At 34.7% G+C, this 23,877-nt stretch overlaps 1 protein-coding gene across 1 annotated transcript; it reads right to left on the bottom strand.

Moving 5' to 3' along the window:
* Nucleotides 1-538: 538 nt before the first annotated feature.
* Nucleotides 539-4,737, bottom strand: LOC132627363 (peroxidase 12-like). Its single transcript, XM_060342677.1, has 3 exons — nt 4,374-4,737; nt 2,339-2,533; nt 539-1,336 (listed from the first exon to the last, which is right to left on the bottom strand). The coding sequence occupies exons 1-3, from the start codon at nt 4,611-4,613 to the stop codon at nt 713-715; spliced, it is 1,059 nt and encodes a 352-aa protein (XP_060198660.1). The 5' UTR covers nt 4,614-4,737; the 3' UTR covers nt 539-712.
* Between the last annotated feature and the right edge of the window lie 19,140 nt (nt 4,738-23,877).

The raw sequence follows: 23,877 nt of genomic DNA, 5'->3' as shown, positions 1-23,877 counted from the left end.
AAAAATTTAGAATCAAAATATTAATTTTTCCTCATATTGTTACTAATTTTCTTTTACATCGATGAACGACTTTCATTATCATGATAATGAGAAAAAAGTCCAAATCTTTCCATCTCAAAGACTTAATTCCATCAACTCCATTTTTTAATTATAACTAAAATGATGGTACATAAAATACATTTTGTATATGTTGCTATATATAATAACAATTACAATATTTTTAAAAGTTATTTTCAAAATACAAACCTTAAAGACTGACTAATTAAAATCAATAAACATGTTCGGCCCGTGCATCGCACGGGCATGTATTGCTAGTCTTATAACTAGACTGAATGTTTCATCATAGTATATACCCTATTGTTATTTACCTTATTATTAAGTAATTATTTTAAAATTTATTTGGTGTACTGGTAATCAAATTTAAATTTCCAAAGTATCAGAAATAATGCTAACTTAAAAACATAAATACTTGATTAATGCTTTGTAAAATAATGCAACATGCAAACTCAACCAATAAAAGAGAAGGCAGAGAATATACTAACACAATTTTGATCATGGAAGCTATAGAAAACTTTTCTAGAAGGAACAATAAGGAGATCCAAAACACATCTCCTTACATTACACAACAAAGCAAAAAGGATATTATTATACTAAGCTAAGACCTTATTATTACAACAAGAAAAAAAGAGACAAGAACAAAAGATTATTAAACTCAGAACAAAGCAGAGAAGGTTTCCTCCAACTCTTCAACAACAGTAGCAATAACAACCTTCTTATCCTTGTTCCTCCTATCACACCTATTCCTAATCTCACCTTGTCCACCGGTCAACACATTCAACTGTCCCATCTTGATCATACCAATCACAAATTTATCAAAGAAAAGTTTCTGGTCCTTAGCAAAGCTCGTGACAATATCCCTAGTCCTCTTATCAGTGAACAAATCTTGATCCGAAGTAAAAAGCCCCTGCCTATTCATGAGATCAACGTAGTACTTGTTGTCGAACACGTTAGGGCTCCGAATGTCCATGTTGACCGTGTTGTTGGAGTCAGCTGTGGGGCAACTGCCTTTGAGGTTGTTGGCAAATGTGTTATCCATTGTGGAGTCTTGGTTCGGGTAGAGTCGATCAGTGAAGGAAGTGCAGTGGCTGATTCCGATGGTGTGGGCCCCAGACAACGCGACAGCATCAGTTGCGTCGGGGCCTTTGGCTGCGAGGCGATTGAGGACGGTTGTGGTGTTGGCAAAGGGTGCGACAAGGTTGTCTATGGTTGCTTGTTCTGTTGCGAAGCTGAGTCCGTCCTTTCTTCCTAAGGGTACATCGTAGTTGGGGCCACCGGTCTGAAATTACCATAAGCTCATACCTAGTATAACTATATATACTGACAGCCTAAATATACTTTGTATCATCAGATTATCTACAAGATATTAGTATAGAAGGTTCAACGAGTACAACACTTGCTTATGAGATTATCTACAAGTTCTGTATTTTACATTTGAAGACCATACAATATTACGTGGGGGCCTAAGCATCTCCAACTCATTGCACCATTTTTTACACCAAAATAGTGTAAATTAACTCCAACTCATTGCACTATTTTTTACACAAAAAAAGAATATTTCTTTTATGTTCTTCTCTCTCTTCTATATTATATTATTTTCTTTTACCTAAATTTTATTTTTTAATTTCATAAAAATCCTTTCTTTTTTTCTTGTTTTACATATCCATCCCATGTAATTCTTAATCCTTTGTTATATAACCATTTAATATAAAATTATTTTATACCATAAATTTTTAAATAATATAAATTGTAAGCAAATATTATACGTTATACATATTAATGGATAATTCAAATAAAAGTGAAATAATTAGGTATATTAGGAATTTAAATGTAAAAATTAAAATTTATAATATGTTAAATTAAAAGTGTATATAATAAGAAAATAAAAAAAATGAATAGTAATGGTGTAGATGAATAGGTATATTAGGAATCTAAATGTAAAAATTAAAATTTATAATATGTTAAATTAAAAGTGTTATATAATAATTAAAAAAATATTAATGAATAGTAATGGTGTAGATGAATAGTGTTACACCAAATTTGGTGCAATACTATTCATGCACCAAAATGCGCTTTGAAAAGTAATGACATAAACCAAATACTCATTCATGATACCTTCACAGTCTAATTTATGAAATTTTCCCACCATGATTCAGTCTTAATTTCAGGAAAGTCCTTTTTTCTAAATATAGTTGAACTTTATGTTAATGATCTATAAAAGTATATAATTTTGGTATCAAAAGGAATGTTCAGTAGTAAAAACATAGGAAATCGATCTTACCAAGACAACGGAGTCCCTGGCAGCAATGGCAGTAATATCAGAGCAAGACACAACTTGGCCACATTCAGCTTGGATCCTTTTCCTAAGATCATCAATGATCTTGAATGACTTCTTTCTTAGTGTCAAATTAGGATTTGCAGTCTGCTCACTTGGCCCTCCCGCTGATCCATCCAGCAACACTGAACTATCACATCCCTGCATTATATATCCAACAAAAACTTGAGTTAATTAATCTACTTTTAAGTAATTAACAGAATGAACACTTTTTGTTTTTAATTAGTATGCTTCAGGAAAATGACACATTTTTTAATGTACAAACTCATTGATTTTAAATTTCTTATTTACTCGTAATAAGAATATTTTTGTAGCCGTAGAAATATTATGACATATTTAAACTACAAGTTCTAACGTGAATGTGTGGGCATAAGAGATAAGATTAGGAATGAAGTTATACAAGATAAGGTGGAGTTGGCTTCAGACAAGACGAGGGAAGCGAGACTGAGATAGTCGTGTCTGTGAAGAGAAGGTGCGTGGATGCACCAATAAGGAAGTGCGGTTGATTAGGAGAGGTAGATAGGCCGAAAAAAAATCAGGGAGGTGATTACATAGGACATGACTCATCTTCTGTTTATTGGGGATATGACCTAGAGAGGTCGAGGATTAAGGTAGGAGTGTAGTATTTAGGTGGCTGAGTATTGTCATACTTTTATGTGGGAGAGCGTACATCCTACCTTTTCCACACCCCACTTATGAGACTAGGCTTGGTATGTATAAGTTCTAGGAATATTACTGCTATATATACAAGAGGATCTCAAATTTTGTAGTCCTCACATAAAAATTGTCTCTATTTACCCCTAATATAAATTTTAATTACTTAGCAAATTCTCATACACTTTGGTAAATTTTAAGAATTTTAAAGACTTTTATCAATGCCACTAACAGTGATGATATCATGAAGAAGGTTGTGGCCCCCACAAAGCATACTCATGCATATTGAGTCTTTTATGTGGAAATATTACTGTATTAAATTTACTTTTAAACTATATTTTTACTTAAGAATTTATCATACACATCTAATAATTTATTATGTCATTCAAATTCTATATAAAACTGGCTTAATTATTGAGTTAAAATATTATTCTTATAATATTATTTATTATTTATTGATTTTTTTTACCATTTATCATTTGCTATTTTAAATTTTATTTATCAGATTAAACATTTTTTTTTTTACTTTCTCATGTAATTTTGTGTCGTACATGCGGGCAAATATAAGTAATTTATAAAGATTTCACTTAAGTTAGGATTAAGTTTTAAATTAAGAAAATAAACACAAATAACTTATATCATCACTGAATGCTTTAAAAGGTATAAAAACAGTAAATATAGTCCCTCTGTCTCAATAAAAAATGTTCCAAATTATGATAGTTAACTAATCAAATTTATGTGCACACTCATTCAACAATAAATTTATCTAAAAAATTACTATATTAAAAGAGGAACTATAAATATTATTTCTATATATATTCTAAAAATGTTTGAAAACAACTGTAGTTAATTGTAAAAAAAATATATTCTCATTTTTTTAATATTAAAATATTCTGCGAAATAACAGATATTAATATCTTATATAATTTAGGACAAAATAGTTAAGTTCGACATAAAAAAAAGTTATTACAATGTAGATTTCATAAAATGGATCATTAAATTAAGAAAATGAAAAAGAAAGCTTAAATTAAGAATATTTCATTGACTTTTCAGTAAAAAAATTCGTGTGGTTTAGTTTGAAAGAACGTCTACAAAAGTATTTTATAATTATATGAAGACATTTAATTATTTATATTCATTTATAAGTTAACTTTATTGATTTCATCATATAACAATATTTTTAAAAGTATCAAACTGATGTTACAAAATAAAAAATAAAACAAATAAAATATTTACAAATTTAATTTTTAACGTCGGTTTGGTCAGGCTTAGCACAGGTCAACTGACACTAGTTTTAGTATATATGTCAAAAAATGAAATAAATTACCTGAACAAAGCAATCGTGGAAATGAAGGCGAAGTAAACCAGCAGCTTGGCCCGCGTCATCTTTGATCTGTTTTTCAAGCCCCTTTCTAATGATGGATTCAAGCTGAGGGCAACTAGACTGATAAAATGACCATGAAAGACCATTCACTATAGCAGGCCTCTGTGCGTCAGTGACAAAGAAGATCAAGGAAGAAGAAACAACAAGAACAAGTAGAAAACTTGCAAGACCTGTAGACACCATGGCTGCCGTCCTTTTCTAGATAGATTCGTTAGCTAATTGGTACAAACATACCAAGAACAAGGGTCAAATTTATAGCCATATAAAGTTATCCACTTGGACTTTTTTGTACTATAATAGTGACTCCAAGAGTCTTTAGTGCTAGGTGCAAAATTTCGTTTAGTGTGCAAGTATCTTTGCTATTATTACATTCAATAGAAAAGCAAAATATGCATGTTAGCCGCCAATAAAGCAAAATATTCAATTTAATTATTTTTCTTTCAACAACTATTACTTAATATAGTGAATAAATTATGTTAACATCTTAACTTTTGTGTTTCATTAAATAAAATAGAACGAAAAGAGTAACTTTTAACGCAACGAGTTTTAACATTTAGCGTCTGCTTGTTTCACAAATTATAAAAAGAGGTATGTTTGATAGAGAAACGGCAAGAAAAAAAGGTCAATTTTATTGCCGGATAAAGTTATACACTTGGATCTTTTTTTTTTTCGGGATATATGCTTTAGACTTTACGCATCACGTAATTTTCTATGAATGAGCCACGTGGTCGCCCCACTGTTGTGGACCTTTTGATTTAAATATTTCAAATTGTATTGCATATAATTATTACTCCATGAAACCAAAAAATTTATACATCCCTATTCTTTTACATTATGTGCACATTTGCAGTGTGATTTGAAGATTATCGTCTTTACTGTTACGTTCAATCAGAAAAATGTAAAATATGCTAGCGGCCAGTAAAGAATAAATTAGGAGCGGAAGTAACTATAACACTCCTAAACTTGGCACGAATTGCAATTTCAGTCTTCAAACTATTACGATACTTCAAGACACCCCTAAGCTTGGCTAACTGGGTTTTAATACATCTCCGAGTTGTCACATGGCACAACAAGTGTAGTCACACACCAACGGGAGCGTGAGAAATGCAACATCAACTTTTTTTTTAAAATTAAAAAGTATTTTTTTAAAATCAGAAAAAACTTATTCTTTTAAGAATAAAGTGGAAAACTAATAATTTTTTCTAGATTTAAAAAATAATCTAATTGGCCGGGATTATTTAAAAAAATGGGTTTTCCACATTTTTGAAAAAAATCATTTTTTCCATATTTATATAAAACTCCAGTTTTAATCCATTGTTTTTTAAAGAAGTGCCTTAAAAGAATCATGAAAATCTTGATTTTTTAGGACACTTTGAAAAAAAATATCAAGTTTTCATTTTTTTTTTTTAAATCATTTATTACAGATATTTTAATTAAAACTCTAATTTTTCATTTTTTTTTTAAATCAAATTTTCTAGATTTAAAATAAATATTTCATTGTTCCAGGTTTTTTTTAAAAAAGAAATCAGTTTTACCATTTTTTAATAAAAAAGATCCAGTTTTACATATATTTCTTTTAAAACAATTTATCTATGTGGAGGACACCTAGGACGAAAATGCCAAGTGAACGGCGAGTGCATTCCACTTGTCGTGGCATGTCTACGCGGGGGTGTATTAAAACCAAGTTAGCCAAGTGTAGGGGGTGTCTTGAGTGCAGCAATAGTTTGGGGACTGAAGTTGCAATTTGTGCAAAGTTTAAGGGTGTTTTAGTTATTTCTGCCTAAATTAGGGTTAAGTCATTGATAAACCCTCGAACTTGTCCGTAGATTACATTTAGAACCTCCAACTCAGACTTGTACCATATGAACCCTTCAGGACCACTTTTAATGTGTCATTTAGACACAGTTAATTTGCAACCAAACAACAAAGGTGTGTGTAATTCACACGCCAAAATGCTAAATAAAACGATGACACCGGGACTTTCACTCAAACAAATTAAAAAAAATGTTTCTCTTTCATCCGCAAACCAGTCTACCCCCCACCCCCCTCTTTCTTTTTCTCCTCCGCTCGTCGATCACGCCGGCGTATGGAGCTTCTGAAAAACATATCAAAAACACAACATATCAATTGCATAAACACAAGTATATCCAACATATCAATTGGATCGTCTGGGTTGTTTGGATCTAGCCAAGATCTGGTGTTTTCCGATTTTTAACATTGAACGAGTGGGAGGGAAAGGGGTGGTTGCCAGCCGGTGGTCGTGAAGGGGAGGCAACAGCTATACTCATCGGAGTTAGCTGCCCCTGTGTCTTTTCTGGCAAGGAGCTTTTAGCTCCGGTACCGGAGCAACCACAAATCACCATGATAGCCACCACTCCATTATATTGATTATCAGATCGAGGAGGCTGGGTTTTTTTTTTTTTTTGAAATGTGTTATTTAATTAATTAAATATATTTAAAATAGTTTTGTTTCTCTTATAATTAATTTTTTAACTTTTAAAAAATGAAAAAAATTGGTTTCTCACGCTCTTTATAGCAGTGTAATGCACGCATTATGCCACATCAACAAATTGTTTTCATGTGGCACATTAAAAGTGGTCCTGGAGGGTTCATATGGTACGAGTCTCAGTTGAAGGGTCTAAATGGATACCACGAACAAATTCGAGGGTCTGTTGATGACTTAAGCCAATAAATTAAGGTAGAAATACATACTATTAATTAGTTATATATATATATATATATATATAACACATATTATAAGGCGGAATAGTCTGGTAGGCCCCTGTATTTGTCCATTTTTATCATCCTGGTGTTCGTACTTCACGAAGTTTCATCCAGACCCTTGAATATGTTCAAAACGGATATTTTAAACCCCTCTAACCTTGTGTGTTGCTCACTCTCCGTGACATGGAGGACACTTCGGATAAAAATATGTCACTTCATTTTTTATTTTTAAAGAAAACAAGAAATAATCCTTTTAACTTTTTCCTTTATTTTTCTTAATCTCTTTCTTCTTCACCATTACCCAACCATTGTCATAGCCAACACCAGGAACATCTTGAACACACTTCCTCCTCCATTAATTATTCAACCTTATAGCTCCTTTAAAGATTTGATGGTGAATCTTTAAAAAATTCCTCAAACTTAATGAACACACTCCCTCCAAAAGTTTCCATATTAAAAGCTCCTTTAATGGTGAATGTTTTTCAATTTTGTAGTTCAACTCGATTTTAACATATGATCTTTTTGGTTCAAATCCAATTACAAATTTAAAGCACGCAATCTCCAACCTATTCAGACTTCAAAATCAGACTATCCAAATAAATACACCCATTTCAAAATTTTCAGATTCGATTTCGAACTCAAGCTCTTCATCATTCAATAATGATGGATTGTTCGAAATTCGATCCAACAATCATTAACTTCAGCTAGATTTCAACAATTTCAGATTAACAACATGCACAAAATTAAAGTTGCTGAAAAATATTCAAGTTTAGATTTTGAAAAAAATTAACTCAAAAAAAGCCCCAAGTTTCAATAATAACGGTGGCTGTAGGTTTTACCTCTAAACTCTCTCCAAGTTTAATGGTCTCTCCAAGTTCAATCATCCTAAAAGGTTGATTGAGGGAGAAGAGAAAAATAAATGGGGGAGTTGGGAGAGGTTAGGGGAAGAAAAGAAAGAGACAGTTTTTTTTTTTAATTTAATTATTTGTTAGTCCATTTTTTATCACGCTCGTTGTATGCGTGAAATACAGCACTGGATAAGAAGAATAGATGCAAAAAAGAAAAAAATGGGGAAGAAATGTCACGCCCCGAACCATGGCCTGGGCGTAACACGACACTCAGTGCCTGACTGTATGTGACCGAGCGAACCACGTGGCTTGCTGAATCATCATAAGGCATACATGAGCGGAAATATAACATGAAACATGATGGGCTTGAAGAAAATACATGAAGTCATAATAATCTATAAAATACTTGTTTAAAACATAAACGCGGATAATATCATAACTGAGTCAAAATGGCTAACCGACTCTGAAAGTCTGACATGACATACTGGCTTGTCTAGTGTATGAAACCTCTAACATGAGTCTGAACATGAAAACATACTTGTTGGGACAAGACCCCTATCATACCTTTAGATGCAAAAACAAATAAAGAAGGACAATATCTAAACCCCGGATGAGATGGGGTTCACTAATAAGCCGGAACATGTAGATCCTAATTAGAAGAGGCGTCGTCCTATAAATCAGCACCTGCATTGTGAAATGCAAGCACCCAAGGCAATAAAAAGGGACATCGGTACTTTGAATATACTGGTATGTAAACACATGAGAGAAATAAGCAGACACATAATGTATAGACATGAAACTGAAACTGAACATGAATGTTGAAACTCAATACTAAAACTGATCATGAACATGAATACTGAAAACATGAAATAATATGTAATTGAGATAAAAACATGATAATAACTATAATACCGACATGAACCACCACAGGGAGAAACGTGAAGTCTGAACTCTGCCCGATCAGCTAAGCTATCTTATACCTTGCCGGGGTACAAGACGTGAACATGACATGAATGGATCCAAAATCCCTCAATGGGGAAAACATGAAGGAATCATCCTAATTGGGTGAAGCGATCCTTATCCTACGTTGGCATACGTAGTTTCGGGCTATCTGAGCCTTCTCGGTATTAATACAACTCCCGAACATGAGAGGTAACTGAAGACATAATTTCTGATTCTTAACATGAACATGGATACATGAAGACATGACAACAAATACATATATACAAGTTTTCATGGAAATAAGCATAATATCTCACATCTTGTGTTATAGAACCCATGGGATGCAAATTATGGGTTTTTCATAGATTACGGACTGAGTCTCAATCACCAAAACAGTAATTTAAGACTAATCAACGGAATTATAACTAACAATATAATATATTATGGTTCAAGTGTCTAGGGTTTATTATGAGTATACCTAGAATCCTAAACCTAGTGTGTATAAACATGGAATAATGAAACATGGGAAGAACAAGGATGTTCCCACACGTGGGTAGCGTTTACATACCTGGTAATGTTCCAATTTGCAATAAAAATCTGATCTTGGAAGGAGAATCCTAACCCTTGGTCTTGAATTCCTATAATTGGGTTTTCTTGAAAACTCTATGTTAAGAGAATGAGATTCTACTTAGGGGTCAAGGGAAATTAATGGAATTCACTTAGGATAGTGTTAAGAGGCTTACCTTGATGCTTGGAGAAGTTGAGAGGAGAGGGTTTTCGTGTTAGGGCTTGAGATGAATGGAAATAATGAAATAAAAATTGAAATTCCCGTTCTTTTAATGTTTCAGTCGCGACACCGTTACCCGATCCGTGACACATGTTACGGTCCGTAACATTGGACCGTAACATGGGCCAAAATTCTAGTGAACAGCTTAGTTCGGAGGTTAGGTTACGGTCACCTGTTACGGGTCGTAACACGTGTTACAGTCCGTAACGATGAACCATCCTTTGGTCCAAAAGTTACAAAATGGTGATTTTCCAAGCGTGCCTGTTACGGTATGAGAGACGGGCCGTAACACATGTTACGAGCCGTCCCTTGGAGCGTAACACATGATTTTCTGAACTGAAACATATTTTCGATTCCAACACTCTCCTTCTTGGCTTTCTAACCTCCTGAGTCATGATATAATTTAGTACGGATTTTACGAGGTGTTACAATATCTCCCCCTTGGGATCATTCGTCCTCGAATGATGGGTCGTGGTTAAGATTGGGACTGTACATGGCTTGAATATATGAACGTGAAGGAAACATGACATGAAACATGGGACATGAACTGACGTGATTACATAGAAACATGAATACCGAAGCATGAGATATGAGACATGAGTGCTGAGATACGTGACATGAGCATGAAACATGAGACATGATGTGACAAGGACTATGGAAGTTTACCTTGAGCGTTCTCTGCTCGCTCTTCGAACAAATGAGGGTACCTGGATTTCATATCCTCTTCTGCTTCCCATGTAGCCTCTTCTACTTTCTGGCTCCTCCACATGACTTTCACTAAGGCTACCTCCTTTGTTCTCAACCTGCGAACCTGACGATCTAGAATGGCTAGGGGGATCTCCTCGTAGGTCAGACTATCCTTAACCGTTACAGTATCAGCAGGAACAACCAATAACGGGTCTCCTACACACTTCCTCAACATGGACACATGAAACACTGGACGTACAGCAGCCCGCTCTTGTGGCAACTCAAGTTCATAAGTTACCAGACCGACCTTTCGCAGGATTCTGTAAGGTCCAATATATCTGGGGCTGAGCTTCCCTTTCTTGCCAAATCTCATAATACCCTTCATAGATGAAACCTTAAGAAACACCCAATCATTAACTTGAAATTTCAAATCCCTTCACCTCACATCTGTGTAAGACTTCTGGATGCTCTGAGCTGTTTTTAAATGCTCTTGAATCAACTTGACCTTTTCCATAGCATGGTAAACCAAATCGGGTCCTAACAATTCTGCTTCACCAACTTCAAACCAACCAATTGGTGACCTATAGCTTCGCCCATACAAAGCTTCGAATGGTGTCATCCCAATGCTAGCATAATAACTGTTATTATAGGAGAACTCAATGAGAGGTAAGTGATCGTCCCAATTACCTTTGAAATATAGGACACATGCTCTCAACATGTCCTCAAAAGTCTAAATAGTACACTCTGCCTGGCCATCTGTCTGCGGATGAAAAGCTGTGCTGAGATTTACCTTGGTACCCAATCCTTTCTGAAAGGATTTCCAGAAGTTCGCTATGAACTGAGCACCACGATCTAAAATAATAGACACTGGGGTCCCATGCAATCTGACAATTTCCTTAACATATAACTTGGTGTAATCCTCTCGCTGAATCTGTGGTCTTGACTGGCAGAAAGTGTACCGACTTAGTAAGTCGGTCAACGATTACCCATCTAGAGTTATGCCTCTTAGCTAAACAAGGTACAAAGTCTATGTTGATCATTTCCCATTTCCATACAGAAACATCAATTTTCTGAGCCAAGCCACCAAGCCTCTGGTGTTCGGCTTTCACTTGTTGACAATTTGGACACTTAGCTACAAAATCTGCCACATTCTTCTTCATATCATTCCACCAATAAATCTCCTTAAGATCATGGTACATCTTAGTGGAACCTGGGTGAATGGAATACCTGGATTTGTGAGCTTCTGACATGATTCGCTCTCTGAGTCCATCCATATCTGGAACACATAACCTACCTCGGTACCTCAAGGTACCATAATCTCCTCCTTGTTCAAAAGCTGTCTTCTTATGCTTGTGAATCCCCTCCTTTAGCTGCAATAAATAGGGATCACTAAACTGTTTCTCCTTGACTTCAACGACTAAAGAGGAAAGAGCTCTATTCTGAACAACCACACCACCATCCTCGGAGTCCAAAAGTCGAACTCCAAGACTGGCCAAACGGTGAACTTCCTTGGTCATAACTTTCTTATCTTCGTCAACGTGGGCCAAACTCCCCAAGGAACGCCGACTAAGGGCATCAGCCACGACATTTTCTTTCCCCGGATGGTAAAGCATATCCACATCATAATCCCTAAGCAATTCGAGCCATCTCCTTTGCCTAAGATTCAGCTCCCTTTGCTTGAAGATATACTGCAGGCTTTTGTGGCCTGTGAAAATCTCAACATGTACTCCATACAAATAATAACGCCATATCTTAAGTGCAAAAATCACGGCTGCCAACTCTAAATCATGAGTCGGGTAATTCTTTTCGTGAATCGTGAGCTGACGAGATGCATAAGCTACAACCTTACCATGCTGCATTAAGTCACATCCAAGACCAACTCCCGAAGCATTACAATAAACCACGAACCCTTCGGTTCCTTCGGGTAGCGTCAAAACTGGAGCAGAAGTTAGTCTTTTTTTCAACTCTTCAAAGCTTCGCTCACAAGCATCCGACCATTGAAACTTAACCTTTTTCTGAGTCAACTTAGTCAACGGAGCAGAAATAGAAGAAAATCCTTCTACGAAACGCCTATAATAGCTTGCTAGACTCAAGAAACTTCTTATATCAGAAACTGAAGTGAGTCTGGGCCAACATCTTATGACATCAATCTTCCGAGAATTAACCTTAACGCCTTCACCTGAGACTACATGGCCTAAGAATGCCACTAACTTAAGCCAAAACTCACACTTCGAGAATTTTGCAAAAAGTTCGCGATCCTGAAGAGTCTGCAACACTATTCTAAGATGCTTTGCGTGTTCATCCTCACTACGAGAATACACCAAAATGTCATCAACGAAGACAATGACGAATAGATCGAGATAAGGCTTGAAGACTCTGTTCATAAGATCCATGAAAGCAGCTGGCGCATTTGTCAACCCAAATGACATAACAAGAAATTTAAAGTGACCATAACGGGTTCTGAAAGCGGTCTTCGAAATATCAACTTCCTTAACCTTATGTTAAGAGCATGAGATTCTACTTGGGGTACAGGGGAAATTAATGGAATTCACTTAGGATAGTGTTAAGAGGCCTACCTTGATACTTGGAGAAGTTGAGAGGAGAGGGTTTTCTTGTTAGGGCTTGAGAGGAATGGAAATAATGAAATAAAAACTGAAATTCCCGTTCTTTTAATGTTTCAGTCGCGGCACCGTTACGGACCGAGTTACGGTCTGTAACTCATGTTACGGTCTGTAACATGGGCCAAAATTCTAGTGAACAACTTAGTTTGGAGGTCAGGTTACGATCACCTGTTACGGGCCGTAACACATGTTACGGTCTGTAACAATGAATCGTCCTTTGGTCAAAAAGTTACGAGATGGTGATTTTCCAAGCGTGCTTGTTACGGTATGAGAGACGGGTCGTAACACATATTACGGGCCGTCCCTTGGAGCGTAACACATGATTTTCTGAACTAAAACATATTTTCGATTCCAACACTCTCTTTCTTGGGTTTCTAACCTCCTGAGTCATGGATATGGCTTAGTACGGATTTTACGAGGTGTTACAAGAAATTGGAGATAAAATTATGGGATATAGCTCAAAATTGGTTGAACAATGGTGGTTTAATGTTTGGAGAAGAAGGTGGCTTTTAAAAGGTAAAAATTGATTGTTAATGTCTTTTTACAAGGCCTCACTCGCCTAAAGTAAGTGTATCACATGCACAGCTGAGTCAAATGCCACATAGGATGAGAGGTGTTTAAAATGCTCAGTTTTGATTGGTAGAGGGGTTCAGTTGACAAACATGTAAGTACAAATGCCGGGATGTCAAAAAGTGTTAAGTACAGGGGTCTTCCAGACTATTCCACCTAAATTTAATGCTCTGATACATGTATTTAAGTATTAATTAAGCTGATTTTAAAAACTTGGTCAAACAGGCTATATTTCTACTTTACGTTATCCTCTTGAGCTATAACTTTCAGGTGCTACTTTAAGTGATTGTTTTATGTATCTACAAAATCACAAATTAGATAACTCGAATCAAATCAACTCAAATTTGATCTAATTGATCAAATAGGCCCAAATGTATATATTTATCAGCAGTTGTATATATTAGAAAAAAACGAATGCACTTATTACCTTCAAATTTTAGTTATATATATATATATATATATATATATATATATAGTCCTTTTATTTTGGAAGGATACTAACTTGTGATATATAAACAAGCATTTTAAATATTGAGATTTTTAGCAATAAAAAATTAACTAAGTGAGGGTTCGAATCTCCAAGTTGTAATTCTCTCCCCCATTTTCCCTTCCCCTACCCTCTATGTAATTTTTTTTTAAAAAAATCTAGTTAATATAAGTTCCTTCTCTATCTTATTATCTACAATTCCATAAATGGTGCTATGTGTGGTGTAAAATTATGCATCAGTAAATCTAATATGTAATAACAAGGTAATGAATAGTGATGAGATCAGCAAATTCATTCCCATCCATGTGTTCTATAATAAAAAGAAGTGAAGAAACGAATTTGGAAAACAAAATAAGGGAGATGAAACCAATCATAGATGCACGTTTGGAGGATGATGAATACATATAATGAATAAAGATTTTGAGAATTTCTTTAATTTTTAAGAGATGCCAAGAAAGGAAGTAGAAAAAGAAAAGCAAAGTAAATTTGCTTGAAGCTCAACAATTGAGAGCCCAATGTAGCAATTCATGATTGAAAAAGCATTCTTTCCCTATCAAAATTTATATCTTCAAGACGTGTGTTGAAAAAAGCGATAATTCCCTATAATAATAGTATTATAAATCTTTCCATTAAAATGTAACATTGTTTATAATTCAATGGTGGGGTAGAGCTCGATTTGAAAATTAATAGAGATGTATTATTGTGATCCACGATATTTAACAATTTTCTAACTGTTATAAAATAAAACAATGAAGTAAATACACAGAAGAAATATGTAGAGAGAGAATATGTAGAGAGATATCAGATTATCTTACTTCTGCTCTTTCAACATTGCATCTGTGCATCCTATTTATAGGAGCAACATACAAAGGAGATATTTTGGGATATTTGGGATATTTGGGATATTTTGGGATATTTCCAAATTAATAGATATCCACTAGTTGGATATTTATAACACTCCCCCTTGGATGTCCATTAATAGATGATGTACCTCGTTAAAACCTTATTAAAAAAAACCCTGTGCGAAAAAGTCCTAATGAAGGAAAAAGAGTGCACATATCTAGAAATACGCTTTGAGAGTTGCCTCATTGAAAACCTTACCAAGAAAACCCAATGGGACAAAACTTGGTTAAGGAAAAAAGAGTACAACGCGTATTTCACTCCACCTGACGAAGACCAAGATTCAGATGTCGGAGTCTTCGCATTCCAATCTTGAATATCATCTTCTCAAGAGTTGAAGTTGGCAAAGATTTAGTGAACAAATCTGCAGGATTGTCACTTGAACGGATTTGTTGCACATCAATATCACCATTCTTCTGGAGATCATGTGTGAAAAATAACTTTGGTGAAATGTGTTTTGTTCTATCTCCTTTTATGAAACCTCCTTTTAATTGAGCTATGCATGCAGCATTATCTTCATATAATACTGTGGGTATTTTTGTATCACACTTCAAGCCACATCTTTCTCTGATGAAATGTATCACTGATCTCAACCACACACATTCTCTACTTGCTTCATGAATAGCGATTATCTCAGCATGATTTGAAGAAGTAACAACAATGGACTGCTTGGTCGATCGCCATGATATAGCAGTACCTCCGCATGTAAACAGATAGCCCGTTTGAGATCGAGCTTTATATGGATCAGATAAATAACCTGCATCTGCATAACCAACAAGATCTGTACTAGCTTTGTTAGTATAAAACAGACCCATATCGCTAGTTCCCTTCAGATATCGCAATATATGCTTAATCCCGTTCCAATGCCTCAGTGTAGGAGAAGAGCTATATCTTGCTAGCAAATTAACAGAAAATGCTATGTCAGGTCTTGTAGCATTAGCAAGATACATAAGTGCACCTATTGCACTAAGATATGGTACTTCAGGACCAAGTAGCTCTTCGTTTTCTTCCTAAGGTCGGAACGGATCTTTGCTCACTTCAAGTGAGCGAACAACCATAGGAGTACTTAAAGGATGTGAATTGTCCATGTAAAACCGATTTAAAACTTTCTCAGTATAGGCAGAATGATGGATAAAGATCCATTTTGCGAAATGTTCAATTTGCAGACCAAGACAGAGTTTTGTCTTTCCGAGATATTTCATCTCAAATTATTTCTTCAAATATTCAATCGCCTTTTGGAGCTCTTCTGGAGTTCCAATGAGGTTTATGTCATCAACATAAACAGCAAGTATTATGAACCCTGATTTTGTTTTCTTAATAAAAACACATGGACAAATGGCATCATTTATATATCCTTCATTTATCAAGTACTCACTCAGGCGATTATACCACATACGCCCTGATTGTTTTAAACCATATAATGATCTTTGTAATCTGATTGAATACATTTCCCGAGACTTTAAACCAAATGCTTCAGGCATTTTATATCCTTCAGGAATTTTCATATAAATTTCATTATCATGTGAACCATAAAGATAAGCTGTAACCACATCCATAAGATGTATTTCAAGGGTTTCATAGACAGCTAAACCCATGAGGTATCGAAATGTTATAGCATCCATAACTGGTGAATATGTTTCTTCATAGTCGACGTCGGGTCTTTGAGAGAATCCTTATGCAACAAAGCGTGCTTTGTATCGCACAATTTCATTTCTCTCATTTCTTTTCCGTACAAAGACCCATTTGTGACCAACTGGTTTTACACCATTAGGCGTTTGGACTACAGGTCTAAAAACCTCACGTTTAGCAAGTGAATTCAATTCTGATTGAATTGCTTCTTGCCATTTTGGCCAATCATATCTTCGTCGACATTCTCCGACAGATTGAGGTTCCTGATCCTCACTGCCCTTTATAATATTTAGTGCAACATTATATACAAAAACACTATTCACCACAATTTTCGAACGATATAGTTCTTCACTCACTGAAGTCTCGGGTTTGCTGATTTCTTTAGGAATATCAGAATTAATCAGATCTTGAATCTCTTCATGAGATCCTTTCATAGTGTCATTCTGATCATTGTTTGTATTTCTTTTTCTTGGATTTTTATCCTTGGAGCCCAATGGCCTACCACGCTTCAGGCGTGGATGAGATTCAGAGACTATGACACTAGTAGATTGTCTCTTTGGAACATCAATTCGAATAGGCACATTCTCTGCAGGGATATGCGACTTAGTTATTCTTTTCAAATCAGTAAATCCGTCTGGCATTTGATTTGCTATTTTCTGTAAGTGGATGATCTTCTGGATCTCCTGCTCACATATAGGGGTACGTGGATCAAAATGAGATAGTGATGAAACTCTCCACGCAATTTCTCTTTTGATTTCTTTTCTCTCTCCCCCTAATTGTGGAAAATTTGTTTCATCAAATCGACAATCTGCAAATCGGGCAGTGAATAAATCTCCCGTCAATGGCTCAAGATAGCGAATAATGGAGGGTGATTCAAACACAATATATATTCCTAACCTTCTTTGGGGGCCCATCTTGGTGCGCTGTGGTGGTGCTACAGGCACATATACAGCACAGCCAAAGATTCGGAGATGAGCAATATTTGGTTCATGACCAAATACTAATTGTGACAGGGAGTGTTTATTATAATGAGTCGGTCTAAGACGAACAAGAGATGCTGCATGTAAAATAGCATGACCCCACACGATTGTAGGCAACCGTGTTTTCATAAGTAATGGTCTTGCTATCAATTGCACACGCTTAATAAATGATTCAGCAAGGCCATTTTGGGTATGAACATGTGCTACAGGATGTTCAACCTTTATCCCAACTGATAAACAATAATCATCAAAAGCTTGGGATGTAAATTCTCCAGCATTATCAAGACGTATAGCCTTTATAGGATAATCTGGGAAGTGTGCCCTTAAGCGTATTATTTGTGCCAATAATTTCGCAAACGCCAGGTTGCAAGACGATATGAGGCACACATGAGACCATCTTGAAGACGCATCTATTAGAACCATAAAATATCTAAATGACCCACAAGATGGGTGAATAGGTCCACATATATCCCCATGTATACGATCTAGAAAAGCAGGGGATTCAATGTTAACTTTCATTGGTGATGGCCTGGTTATCAATTTGCCCTGATGACAAGCGACACATAAAAATTCACTACTTTCAAGAATCTTCAGGTTCTTAAGTGGATGCCCTTTTGAATTTTCAATAATTCGTCTCATCATTATTGATCCAGGATGACCCATTCGGTCATGCCAAAGCACAAAAGTTCCTGAATCGTTAAACTTCTGGTTTACGATTGAGTGTGCTTCCATTGTACTAATTTCTACATAGTACAGGCCAGAAGACAAAGTTGGTAATTTCTCCAAAACATATTTCTGGCCGGGGACATTCTTTGTAATGATAAGATATTCATCATTTGTTTCATTTAATGTCTCAACGTGATACCCATTACGGCGGATATCTTTGAAACTCAACAAGTTTCTTGGGGATCTAGAAGAGAATAGTGCATCTTCTATAACAAGTTTCGTCCCCTTAGGTAGAAAAATAGTAGCTCTTCCGAAGCCTTCAACTAATTTCGAATTGCCAGAAATTGTATTAATATTTCCCCTTTTTCTACGCAATTGAGAAAAGTATTTCTCATCTTTGAATATAGCATGCGTTGTTCCACTATCAATCACACAAATATCTTCATGATTTGTCATTGATCCAAATAATATTTGAGGATTTTCCATATATTCTTCAAAACGAAATAATAGGCAAAGTAAACATCGAAGTAGATATTTTGATTAGACAAAGTATTTCACACACTTTATTATATATATACGGAAACATAACCACATTAAATAATACAAATTACATGTATGAAATATCTAAGTTAATACAGATCCATCACCGATCAGATGATCTATTTTCCCTTCAGGGAGTTCAAAGAAATCTACCACATCTAGATGCATGGGCTCAACCTTATCTTCAGAAATAAAATTTGCTTCGGCATCCTTTTCTGCCCTTTTGAGGGAGGCTTGATATAGCTCAACAAGGTGCTTTGGCGTACGACAGGTACGTGACCAGTGCCCTTTTCCTCCACATCGGAAGCAATTATTTTCTGAATTTTTCTTTTGCACAACTTCATGCTTTTCATCCTTCCTTTTACACTGCTGGTGGTGAAGGGTATTATATGGTGCAAAACGAGAATCATGATTAAAATTCCTTCCTCGACCACGACCATGACCACGACTGGGGCCACGACCTCTTCCACGCCTAGAATGGCGAAAATTTGCCTCATTCACTCCAGGGAATGGGGCAGTACCAGTGGGTCGGCTTTCATGATTTTTCATCAGTAATTCATTATGTTGTTCAGCCACTAGAAGATGTGAGATTAGATCAGAATATTTTTTGAACTTCATCTCTCAGTATTGCTGCTGCAGATGCATACTCGAGGCAGGAAAAGTGGAGAATGTTTTCTCCAGCATATCAAGATCAGTAATATTTTCACCACATAATTTCAATTGAGAAATAATTTTAAACATAGTAGAATTGTATGCCTTAACAGATTTAAAATCTTGGAACCTTAAATGGAGCCAATCAAAACGTGCTTGTGGAAGTATGACCATCTTCAGGTGATCATATCTATCTTTCAGATCATTCCACAGCGTAAGAGGATCTTTAACCGTGAGATATTCCATTTTTAAATTCTCATCAAGATGATGGCGTTGGAATATCATTGCCTTAGCACGGTTTTGGTTTGATGCCTCGTTTTTATCTTTGATGGTGTCTTCCAGACCCATTGCATTAAGGTGAATCTCGGCATCAAGAATCCAAGACATATAGCTATTGCCGGATATATCTAAGGCTACAAATTCACGTCTAGAAAGATTTGCCATTAGTAATGGAAAACAAAGAAATCAATACCTTCGAGGCTTGTAAAGTATTTGCTCGAGATGACAGAGTCTCGTGCTGATAACGTGTTATAAAATAAAACAATGAAGTAAATACACAGAAGAAATATGTAGAGAGAGAATATGTAGAGAAATATCAGATTATCTTACTTCTGCTCTTTCAACATTGCATCTGTGCATCCTTTTTATAGGAGCAACATACAAAGGAGATATTTTGAGATATTTTGGGATATTTGGGATATTTCCAAATTAATGGATATCCACTAGTTGGATATTTATAACACTAACAATATTTATTCTACATATATCTTATTATTCCGACTTTTCAAAAGCTCTAACCTAAATAGTGTCAGGTTTTAGTAATTTTGGAGGAAAAACATTCTTGAAACAACTTTATAATTTTCCTAAGATATGCATTTTTGAAACAACCTTTTGAAAAGTGACAATGAATGTTCCTTGGATATAGTCGTGTCATAAGACGATTTTAACAAACTTTTCAGAAATGTTTTACCCATTAATTTCAAGGATGCAAAGTTTACTAGATTCACCTTAATCATCTTACAAATTACGTTACTATTTTAACGCTAGATAAACAGATAAGATAAACATTTTATTAATAGCTACAAAAGTTGTAATTTCTAAATATGCCGACTTTTAATAAAAATTAAGATTATTATTAGCACTGGATTAACATATGCAACTTCAAATTCTTTTCATAGAAACGATTTAATATTTTATTAATAGATGACAAATGCAATAAATATTAGCTAATCACCTTTAGTTACTAGGTAATTGACATATTTAAGTCCTATGAAATTTTACGTATAAATCTTTCATAAAAAATAAGTATGAGAATTTTAGATTAATATGCCCTTTAAATTAAACACCAATTTCACAATAACTAGATAGAGAAATTTATTAGAGAATAAAAATGAACATAATTAAAATAAAAATACGTTTTTGTTTCATTTGATATAAAGTAAAAGCATTATATCTTTTAAGACAATAAAAGATGATAAATTAAATAGATATCTCAGCTTAAATAAATAAAAACTTTATTAAATTATTGATCGCTCGCTACTCTACAGTTGCTGATGTTGAGCTCTGAACAACATTTTCAAGTGTCATCTCATTTTTAGCTTCTTTGATTACCAAGCTTATGAAATTATAAAGATCCACCGGATCTTTTTTCTTCGGACGCACTTTATCATCCTCCCAACATGCCATTAGGAGTGATTCCATTTTCTTAATTTTTTATTTTTTTTTTCGCAAAACCAACTTTTTCAATTCTTCTTCATTCTTGGCAATAGTCGCTGCAATAAGTTTCCTAACCTCACTACCGTACATCCTGACCTCACTACTTTATATTGTCTTATTGTTGTTAATTGAGCAGTGAATGATACCCTTTAACTTTGCTATTTACCGCAGATATATACCCTCGTTAAAAAAGTGGTGCATGTATATCCCTGCCGTTACATAAATGGTGCAAATATACCTTTTTCGCTGACAGATTTTATTTTTTAATAAACATCACTTAGCTTATTTTTAATTTAAAAAATTTATCGTGGCTTTAAAAATTAGTCTATCCATTTTTTTAGTAGTATTGTTTTTTTAAAGCCACGTGACAATTATTTTTCTAGTGGGTTGTATGGCTACCCATTTTTTAAAACAAACCACACCCGACCCATCAAAAAAAAAAATTACCACGGCTTTAAAAAAATAAGATTACTAAAAATCCGGGTAGATTTTTTTTTTTTTAAGTTACGTGGAATTTTATTTTTTTAAAGTCACGTGATATTTTTTTAATTAAAAATAAGCTAAATGATTTTTTTTAAAAATCGGTCAGCGAAAAGAGTATGTTTGCGTCATCTATGTAACAAAGGGGTATTTATTCACCATCTTTTAACAAGTGGTATGTCTACTCTAACTCGCAAAGTTAAGATATATATTTACACATTTTCCCATTATAAAATTATGTTTAAGATGTTAAACTATGATCTCGTACAAGAAGGGACAAACATTCCAACCACTTGACTTTCAAATATCGTAACATTATAAAAGAACAACAGGAACGAACTTATATTTACTAGTCTATGAGAAAAGAAATTATAACTTTAATAGCTCAATGTCCTAATCTTAGATTACTCCATGCTAACATTAATTTAGGATGTCTAATACTAAATTACGTCTAGCAAGTGTATATATATGATATCTCTAATCCTAATTGGAAAGAAAAAGAGTGATATGTGAGTTGGGTTTAGAACATCGTGAGACCGTTCGCTTCCTATCGACCGGTGGTGTTAAAGGGAGAACTACGACGGCCAACCCTAGTGTGAGAGGATTTTATTTTTTTATTTTTTTTGTGGAGTCAAAGGCATTTCATAAAACAGTAAAAACAGGAAAAGTGAAGAACTGCTCCGTTTATTAAGGTTCCATTTATTTTTTATTAAGATTATAACGAATGAATCTGTGCATACAGATATGGCAATTAAGATGTGTATATTTAAAATGTTTGAATCTAAATATACATTTTAAATATTAAAATAATATATTAAGATATGAATACTAAATAACTAAGATAGTTGTTTTCACAAAATCTGAATGCATAAAATTTATCTTTATTTAAAAAATTAATAATATAAAATTGAAATAAATTACTAAGACTAATAAAGTATTCTTAAAAAATTATATGGTGGACGGTGGTGGTGGCCCGCTAACGATGGTGTTTGTAGATGTAAACTAGGGCACTAGTTGGTGGCTATTTTGGCTGATGGTGGTTAATAATAAGGATTAATGGTAAGGGTGGGTGGTGGTACTTAATGGTGAGAACGGATAATTGTGATGGTGATAGTGATAGCTAATAGTGGTGACGAATAGCAGTTATTGGCGATATATAATTGTGGTTAATGGTAATAACAATAATTGTGGTGTTGATTATAAATGGTGGCAAATGATGGTGTTGTGGTGATTTTGGCGGTGCTGGTGGTTGTGGGTGGTAAAAGTTGACAATTGTGGACATCAATGGCGGTGGTGGTGTTAGTTGATTATGTGGGCAGCGCGCGGTGGCTATGAAGCTTAGTGGTAAAAATGGATGAAGTAGTGATGAAACGTCATCTTTCCATAAATTCTTAAATGGATATGGTATAAACTTTATTATATGTCTTAATCAAATATATGTATTCAGATCCATTAAATAATTGTAAAACTAAAAATAATAACAAACGCACTTAATATTTAGTATCTGAATGATTAAAATTCACACCTAAAAAATTAAATCCCTTAGTAACTGAAATCTCAATAATTAAAATGCAGATCTTCGTTAAGCATAAATAAATGAGGCCTAAGATTAAATATAGTAATAATGGAAGTTTTATTATTCACTAGCTTAAAAACATTTTGGATAAAACAGCTCTATGGCCTGTGCCCACAAAGATTCTAGTTAACACGTACTCTTTATCACAAATATGAACTTACTAAGAAAACAGAGGCGCTAGCAGCAACGGCAATAATATTGGCACAAAAGACCACCCTGCCGCAGTTCCTATGGACACGACGGCGAAGGTCTTAGATGATTCTAGAAGCCTGTTGCTTAAAGTCAAGTTTGGAGATGCATCTTTCTCGCTTGATCCACTTGCTGAACCATCTAATAGTACTGATCCATCACAACCCTGCACAAATGAAATAAAATAACAGTACAAGGATCAAAAGGACACTGCTTGGGTACAAAGCTGTTAGCTGGCCTGGCGGTTAGGTGCTAGCATTTACGCGAGAGGAAGCAGGTTTGAACTCAGAAAGCCTCAATCTTTTTTTTTTTTTTAAACACTTTCATTTAAAATTCTAAAAGAGCTAGCAGTTACTATTATTTAGAAGCTTAACAACCCTTTCGATAAAAAATATTTTGACTGATAGCCTTAAACCTGACAGTTTTAGAATTCTAAAAAATTGGCACTTCCATT

This window comes from Lycium barbarum, chromosome 2 (genome assembly GCF_019175385.1).
Source record: "Lycium barbarum isolate Lr01 chromosome 2, ASM1917538v2, whole genome shotgun sequence".
Classification (NCBI taxonomy): domain Eukaryota; kingdom Viridiplantae; phylum Streptophyta; class Magnoliopsida; order Solanales; family Solanaceae; genus Lycium; species Lycium barbarum.
Note: the sequence above shows the minus strand (reverse complement) of the source record. Positions and strands in the feature narration are given on the sequence as shown.